Source organism: Chroicocephalus ridibundus, chromosome 22, assembly GCF_963924245.1.
Source record: "Chroicocephalus ridibundus chromosome 22, bChrRid1.1, whole genome shotgun sequence".
Lineage (NCBI taxonomy): Eukaryota > Metazoa > Chordata > Aves > Charadriiformes > Laridae > Chroicocephalus > Chroicocephalus ridibundus.
Window position 1 is genome coordinate 1,963,725 of NC_086305.1, and position 9,074 is coordinate 1,972,798.

The window sequence follows — 9,074 nt, forward strand, 5'->3', positions numbered from 1 at the left end:
GCACCTGATACTCCATTATTTTTCAAAGTGGGATTAAAATTACACCACATTCGCTTACCTGCTGGATTCAGGAAAACATTCCTTCAAAGCAAGGAACTGATTGGATCAGCTTCACATCCCAGGCGAGGTAGAAGGCAGAAATTGCTCAACTCCCTCTACTTACGGGATTCAAAACGCCCCACAAAACCCCATCCCACTTGAAGACCATTTACACAAGAACTAGACGTGAAAACTCAAAGTGGGGCCCAAATAATTTTGGTGTCCTGTAAGGAAAACTGAGTCTACAAGTGGAAGCGATCGTCTGGGAATCGTATGAGGCCAAAAGCAAACCCGAGTACCCTAACGCTCACCAGGAGCTGTAATCACTCTCTTAAGTTTCAGGCATTAAATTACAGGATTTCCAGTCGCACAGATAACACTCGCAGACGTCCTCACAAAAAGGCAGAACTTTTTATTCTTAACAAGACATACCATGAAGACCCCACTATATTATCTACAGAATACAAAAATTCAGAAAGAGGGATGTTTCTGTGTATCCAAATAACAAACAAACGCCAAAAAAAAAGTACAGACTCTGACCATGATTCTACATCACTCTGCAGTCCTGGAAATCAAGACTGATCCCAGAAACCAGAGTAAGTTCAAATTTTAGCTCATACTAAAAAAAAAGTAAGAAACTTTTCAAAATTCTTGCTGCCGCCTCCTGTTACTGCTTTGCACATTGGAGCCCACGCAGTCACCGTCCAGGCTGCCGCGTTCCTCAGCACGCAGCAATGGTTTATCCACAAAGTGCCTCAAAAGCTACAGGTACCTGACAGAGGTGTCTGCCAAAAACCCTCTGAACACCTGATTTATTTCAGAGAGGAAAGAGTCCCAGTACCTGGAAGTCACCAGTGTGGTTTCCTCCCGGCAGCCCAGCCCCGGCAGCAGTACCGGCAGGCTGGAGGGGTGCGTGGCCGGCAATCCGGCCAAGGAACAGCCAGAACTTCAGAGAACGAGAGTTGAAATAAGAACAGGAAAACAATACAAAAGCGGTCATTGGCTTCAGTGCCAGTTTCATACAGTAAGGAGTGTATTATTTTTTTTTTTGTTAAACCACCCATATTCACATAAATTTATAGATTACCAACATAAAAAAAAAAAAACAACAACAAAAAAAAGATGGGTGGTGACTGCCACCTGCATATTTGCACTTGGGTATGTACACACTGTGGTTGTGTCATACACCTCTGATCTCAGGATTAACAAATTCGTTTTACCGGCCTGTACCATCACCACAAAGATATTCCAGAATTATTTTTAATATCTTACAACACGGTTCAGAAATGGAAGCCTTAGAATAGCAAAACTTTCCCTTTATTTATATTGCACCTTTTCCACAAACAGCTACATGGCAGAAGTTTCTTCTGCTGCAAAATGCTACATCAGAAAAATGTGGGTTTGAACAGACATGAGGAAGAGAAGGTCTTGAGCTTCAGGAATCACCATGAGTTGACCCCAAATTACCAACATTATTTTTACAAATCACTGTACACCTACGAAGCCTAAGTATTGCCTCAAATTTTTTTAGCATTCAGGTATTTTAAAAAAACACAAGCATTTTACCAGATGATAAAGATGCTCTAATTGCTACTGGGTACTAAAATTGAATCTGCAAGGGAAGTATTTCCAAGAGATCTTCAAAGAGCACCAAATACTCTACGGAGCTACCACCAGAGAACCCACACGTAGTGGGGAGAGATTGGTGTCTTTCACACTGGTGTTTCTAGAAACATCCAGGACTGTTTTGGGAAGAATTTCCCAATGTTGTGCTGTATTTCCATGTATGCTAGAAATGCACAATGGAAATCAACACATTTCTAAGGATACCAGTGACTGGTCTCCGACAATTAGCTACGGCATCCCCATCACCCTAGTTTCAGTCTATGTAACCACCCGGTCAGGTCTCACAGCCGTACGGCAAAACAGTAATCCAGTTCATCTCCCAAGTGGCCATTACTACTAACGCACGGCACTCCCAAAGCTTCCTGCCGTAAAAAACCCAAACCAACCCCCTTTACTTTGATTTAATAACAGGGTCATTATACACGATTGTCTAGATATGCCCTTTTTATTCCAGTGTTTCCATACTTTCTACAGACCTATGTACATAGTTAAATACGTCATTAATTTACAAACCATGTTAAAACAAATGTTTCACCTTGCCAAACAAAATCTTCCAGCAGTCCAAGATTAAAATACATATTACAACAGTATCAGAAACTTCCTTTACCAGAATGTGGGCGATATTGCTTAAGGACTCGGATTCAGGTACTCAGCAAAACCACCTCTTGTAACCGATTTACGCGACCGTTTTAATTACATGTTCTACCAGACAAAATTACCCCTGTTGACCACAGACCTGAACTAGAAGAGCACGGACACTGTCAGGCAGTCTCCGGGGAAGAGATTCACTCTCTGGGCCCTAAAAGACGATATCCTCGTTTTGGGTCCGTCTGGTTTTGCTCTGCACGTACAGCAGTTTTGCTTCAGAGACAAAGTGAGGCCACAAGCCCATACTGGAATTTGGGACAAGGTATTTTCAACAGAAAGCCCTCAGCTGCTGCCGTATTTGTGACAGAAAAAGCTGAGCTAAAGACCTGCCGCGGTAAGTGTGCAGTGCAAGCTTTCTCTGAACAGACCTGCAAGAAAGATCTGGTTACATTCTTTAAACAGAAACCATCTAAATATGTTTACTAAAGCCCCTGGTCTGTGAATAAAGTATGCGGAGCGTTGTTCCGAGTACCCGTTCCAGTTGTATGACGATGGTACAGCGGCAGATGCACCCCAAGATGCACAGATGAACTCAGAGCACGCCCCCACGTCCCTGGGGCCCCCACTGCTACTTTTCCCTGGTGTTTCACGCCCCTGTGGAGCAGGGAAGAACCATCCCCATTTTCCAGATGGGAAACTGAGGCACAAAGAACACAATTAAGCATTTGCAGGAGTCTAACGGTTAACTTCCAGCTGCCTTTGAAAGCAGCTGGAGAACTTGAGCCCCTCTTAAAAATCTCAGCCTAAAAGTCTCACCCTCAAATGAGTCTGCTACAGAGCCAGAACCCAATCCACAGCCGGAGTCCACACAATCCTTTTTACAGGTATGTAAAAGCACTTAAATATTGGGAAGTGAGGCTCAGAAATACACATGTAGCACCTTCCCATATTAAGAAGAAATAATTATACATAAATTTACGCTGGAAGAGGCAAAAGAAATTTCACTGAAAGAATGTTGGTTTTTTCCCCCCCCCATTATCTTGTTCATGTTAACCTGGGTTGGGGAATAATTTATTTATTTAGACTTTTCTAAGCTAAAAGCCCAAGTTCTGCGCTAGCATGGGCAGATTCGACTCCAGTCAAGTCGAGGAAGTTCTGCTCACAAACATTAGCAGCGTTCGTAACCCACCTGTGCTTTCAGCACCATTTCCTCTCTCGGGCCGTGTGGTGGAAGGCAGTCTACGTAACTACCTCCACAGTCAGCCAAAAGAATAAGATCAGGTTGACTTTGCACTTAAAAATAAATTCTTTATTATCCAGAAAGGAGCCAAATCATCATCTCACATCATGGAAATGGTCATTTTTAAAGCAATAAATAAGTGGAGGGAGTGTTCTGTACCACACTCTGAATTTTGTCCCTGGGACTAATATGTCTCTAGTAAAACCATTATACTTATGCTATCAAAAATCTCACTGTGCAACAGCTTTTCTGTTAAGGAAAGAAGGCCCCTAAAATCTTCTTTTCTAAAGCACTAACAGTAACGGTCTGATTCAGTGAAACCCGAGTTCAACTGGTTTCATCCTTTCGTGCACAAATGCAGTACCTGACGCGCAACAATCAACTTGCCTAGGATCGAGTATGTTCACTGATACCAGCGAGTGAGTTCTTCTCGAGCACGATTTACCTGTTACTGCTGATTCGAGTCATTTTTTCTTAACAGTTTCCTACTGGAGCTAGGGAGCTGCAGAACAGAGCAGGACACGAGTTTTAACTTCTTTCAACAGGACGCAGAAGTCAGGCTAAGTGCACACAGCAACTCCAACAGCAGTAATTAGGAAATGTAAAAAAACAATTAGGGCTAAAAGGATAGACTTAAGAAACAATTAAGAAGGATGATTATTCAAATGAATGCGTTCGTAATATACGGATCATGTAAGAGAGCATAATTTATGCATAAAACTGAGAAGAAAACACCTTAAACCTTTCAATTTCTAAAGCAACAAGAGAGTTTCGTAAGAACAGGTGTGAAGCAAGTAAAAAAAAAAAATCATATTATTCCAACCACTTTATTTGTGAAGGTGTTGTCTGTATTGCCAAGGAAGAGCAACGTCTGAAGTTACGGGGCTACATTATTCAGAAACAATTACGACCTTAAGCTGCGTGTGTGTGTTTGTCACCTACAGTGACTGGGACAACAGTGATTTTAGAGAACTCCGTTTCTCGCTGCCTGAAATACGCTTCTCCAGAGATCAATCTTTCCACTCTCTACTGTCTCAGAAACACTTCTGGTTTGCCAGCAAAAACCCAAGGCATTGGCACAGACGTACTTAATACCCACGTGAAGTTTCGTAGTTGCTCGCGATGAATTCAGGTCTACCTGTCTGCAACCGATGCACGTGAGCCAACCCTCCTCTACCAGACAGCCCCGGATAACCAGAAGTACGCCTCAGTTTCACTTCTTTCTGAAAGTTTCATTAAAAGAAAGTATCACTAAAAGATATCAGAGAACAAATTCAAGGTGACGTTACCAGTGTGGAAACAAAATACTGGCCAGAATTTAGCTGCCAAAAGAATAATCAGTTGACAGACTCTGAAAAGGAGCAGCGACAGCAGGTATTTTACTCTGCAGCTTCGTACGTGCGTTTCACCAGAATCTCCGTACGAGAGCTACGCTGTGCACTTAGTTCCGGTGTCAGATCTAGCTGTTTGGCGTTTAAAGCTCCGCTCAGCAGAAGCTGATGGTCTGTACCGCTTTCACTACACATGCACCTTCCCTTCTGCAAAACCTGTACGATAAAATGGCTTTACATTCATGGATGTACTAAAAGTTTCTGACAATGTTGGGGACACTTTGATATCACAGTCTGTACCTGTTTGCCAGGATTCTATATATCAAAACGATTTAAGTTGTAGGTAGTTGGATAGTTTTGCCGATTATACTGGAAGTGGTCTGTTAAGATATTGGTTCGACCGTACTGATAGTCTCCGTGCTGGGCAAACGCCGTAAGTCCGTTCTGAGACTTTTCAGGAGTGTTTCGATGCCGCTCCAAATTCACGAGGTCTCCAGTTGTAACTGGAAGTAGCTGCTTCTTTGCCTCTTGGTTTGCATCATATTTTGTCTAGGAAAGAAAGAAAGAAAGAAAGTTTTTCTTAGATATCACCTGACATATTCGTATACCTAGAAAAAGGCATAGTTTTCCAACTGTGCTACTATCTATGCCTGTTAGACTCCTAAAATACTAGTGGCTTCTAACAAAACCCTCATTCCTCTCGCATACCAAATCAGCAAGCTGCTCTTTTGCTCAAGAGATTTGGAGTGAGTTACTTCCCAATCTTTATTTTTAAAGAAAATATTAAGATCAAAATTTAAGTTGGTTAGAGACCTAAGAGCTGGCCTGAGCCAAGCACTTTGCTGAGGCGATACACGTTATCTCCTCTGCAATGACGTTTCATGCCACACGTTCTACGTTTTTGTTCCAGCTGCTCAAGCTGCTAGGCTGTTTCAGGTGTTTCCTGAATAAACAAACAAACAAACAAATAACCCCCCACCTTGTTGTATAAGAAGACCCCTAAGATAGCTGTCATCATTCCGAGGACGTTGGTGCTCGTAACGGGATTGCGAAGCATTATCAGGGACACTGTGATGACCATGATTCTTTTCGTGGCATTTGCGACAGAGTAACTCAGCGGGCTGATCAGGTTGAGAATACTGAAGGCAATGACGTTTTGGGCAAAATTACAGAATCCACTGATTATAAGCAGCATCAGGGTCCAGGACCAATGAGACATCGTGCTCTGTTGTAAAGACAAATATTACGAGAAAAAAAAATAAATCTCAGGTTTCAGATAAGAGAAAAAGAAACAAAAATACGACTCGAGTCACTTTTTACCTGCCTTTGATAGGAAGAACATCTGCGACTTAACTCTGAAGAGGCACCCGAGTACGTTACGTGCAACTGGCAACTCTGAGAAAACATCTCTCTACGCACCCGTACACACGCTCCAGGGGCGTCTGCTCCTGCCTCCAGCTACTCGTTCCTGAGGTTTACGCTGTAACGTAAGCTACCTCTCCCAACCCCGACGGGAACTCTCACAATAAACACTACGCTTATTTTTTTATAGTGTTTTGTGAAACAATTTGCAGGTATTTCACAAGAGTTCCTTCCGTGCTGATGAGGAACTACACTGAAACACGGCAGTGCACTTTTTTGGTATGGGTGGTGGTGTGTCTTTGTTGGGGTTTTTGTCATTTTTTTTTAAATTATTTTTTCTTTCTTAATAGCAAACAGTTTCCCAAATACAACACTTACCAAGTCATTCTCTACTAAGAAGGAAGAAAGATCTACCAAAACCCACGTTGGGATCATGAAGAACACAGCATGGCACCCAAGTATGTTCAGCAACCGAAGATGATGTATTCGGGAATCTCTTAACACCTGACAAAAAACACCATTAAACATTTCTTCAGCTACCGCCTGCGTCACCAGCGGAGATTCAAGAGCCATGAAACAGTAACAGCTTTAGACAACAGATAAATTATGAAAATAAATAAATACTGTTGCGGTATGAAATTCCTGTAAGGATGACCAAAGAAAAACAGACGTCCATTTGAAAAACAACGGCTTCTTGAGTGGTGACTCTCAGCGTAACAAGACAGTAATACATTTAAAACACTCTACAGACCAGAAATCATCTGGTAACTAAACAGCTTCAAGACATACGTTTGAACTTTGTTTCTGAGATTTCAAGGAACGCCTAGTGTTGACACTGCCTCGTTCACTCCAGAGAAAGGACTGGATACAGCAAGGTACACTAAAAGCTTTCAAATGAACTGTTAAATTTAAGCACTATTGAACTGTCAGCGGGGAGAAAAAAAATCCATGCCCAGGAGTAAAGAATAACTCTGAGTTCTGCCCAATTTTCAGTATAACAGCTTTGACATGTAGCTGTAGAGAACAGGCGTGCAAAACAGGCAACCACTACTTTGGGCTCCTTTGACTATAAAGTCCACTTAAAAAAATAATACTTATGTACTGGAAAGTACGTACTGTCCTGCCAAAGGATGATGCTACCGACCAATCTCACGAGCAGCACAACCATTACCTTCTTTGAGAAGATGTTCTGAAGCGAAAAACACAGAGTAGCAGCAAGTGCACTGATGAGTCCCCACATGTCAAAGGAAAGTTCCGTGACGGTGGCCAAGAGGACACCGGTTATTATGGGGATCAGAGACAAGTACACCTGAAAGAGGAACAGAGAGGAGTAGCTTCCATCCTGCAAGAATTTTCACTTCAACTCAGTTTATACATACTGCTGATCTGGGGAGGGGAGGAAAGGAGAATAAAGCAGCAGAACCAGGGATCAACTTTTATGCTCTTGTAGTTTGAGGAAATTCGGTGATTAGAAGACACACCGTAACAACTATGGTGTATCTGAGAGCATCACCTTGCTCAATGCTTAGATGTGTTTTCTTTACATTCACAATAAAAGGAAAAGGAACTTGTAAAATCTGCATAATCTAATTTCAAGCACAACATTCACCCGGGTAACCCAGCCAGCCAGCAGAGCACACCACCACCACCAAGAGAAGAAACCTCAGCAAACCTGTCCGCACCTTCGTCGTCTGCTTTTCCTTCATTATGATCCGCGAAAGAAGAACCACCCATATTGGCATCGTCGCTTTTACTGAGAACGGAAAGAAAATGTCGGTGGGGACGCGAAGCTTGGGCCAACTCCATTAACACCATCAGCAGAGGGTGAGCGCTGGGGATGGAGGAGGGGCTCAGGTCTGGTCCTACCAAAGCCATAACCCCAGCCCACACTGGGCTGTCCCTCCTTGTCACCGTGCTGGGCACTTGTACAAACGCGGGCTGGTTCTCGGTGCTCTGGGACACTGTACCAGGCACCCAGAGGGGCACAGGACATGGCACTGGGCACCTGTAGGGCACGCGCTGGGACACAGGACATGGCACGGCACTAGGCACCCACAGTGGCCCAGGACACAGCACTAGACACCCACAGGGGCACAGGAGATGGCACCGGGCACCCGTAGGGCCACATGTTGCGGCACAGGACACCCCACGGGGCACCCACAGTGGCACAGGACACAGCGCTGGAACACCCACAGGGGCGCTGGACACCGCACCAGGCACCCACAGGGGCACACGCCGGGACACTGGACGTGGCACTGGGCACTCACACAGCCCCATGCTGAGGCACAGGACACCTCAGTGGGCACCCACAGGGGCACGGACACCCCCACAGGCCTCGTGTCACTGCACCAGGCACCGGTACGAACACACACCGGGGACCAGGTCACCGCACCGGGCGCCCGTACGAGCGTGACCGGCGCTGGGACCCCCCGCCGGGGCCCGGGACTCGCCGCCGAGCCTCACCTGTGTGGGCGTAGGAGACCGGGACCCTCCAGAGCGAGACGTGCGCGGAGACGGAGGCGAAGTACTTGCCGAAGGCGAGGGGCAGGATGTAGCGGGGGTAGGCGCGGGGCGGCAGCTGGGCCGGGCCGGCGGGCGGCACCCGCCAGGCGCGCAGCAGCGGCGGCAGGAGCCCGCACAGCCCCAGGATGTGGAAGAGGGAGACGGTGACGGGCCGCGGGAACCCGCCCAGCAGCAGCTTGTTCACCACGTTCCCGCCGGCGCTCAGCCCGTACCAGGCCAGGCACAGCGCCGACACCCGCGCCCCCTCCCGGAGCGCCGGCCCGCGGCCCCCCCGCCCCGCCGCCGCCGCCGCCCCCGTCCCCGCCCCGCCGCCCGCCGCCAGCGGGGCCGCCATGGCTCCCTGCGCCCCGGGGAAACGTCACCGC

At 46.0% G+C, this 9,074-nt stretch overlaps 1 protein-coding gene across 1 annotated transcript; it reads right to left on the bottom strand.

Annotated features, from left to right (window-relative positions):
* Positions 1 to 433: 433 nt before the first annotated feature.
* Positions 434 to 9,071, bottom strand: SLC35E1 (solute carrier family 35 member E1). The gene is made up of 6 exons (XM_063357893.1): positions 8,650 to 9,071; positions 7,869 to 7,939; positions 7,358 to 7,495; positions 6,565 to 6,690; positions 5,804 to 6,049; positions 434 to 5,373 (listed from the first exon to the last, which is right to left on the bottom strand). Exons 1-6 carry the CDS (start codon positions 9,041 to 9,043, stop codon positions 5,140 to 5,142), a joined length of 1,209 nt encoding a protein of 402 aa, XP_063213963.1. The 5' UTR covers positions 9,044 to 9,071; the 3' UTR covers positions 434 to 5,139.
* Positions 9,072 to 9,074: the final 3 nt, after the last annotated feature.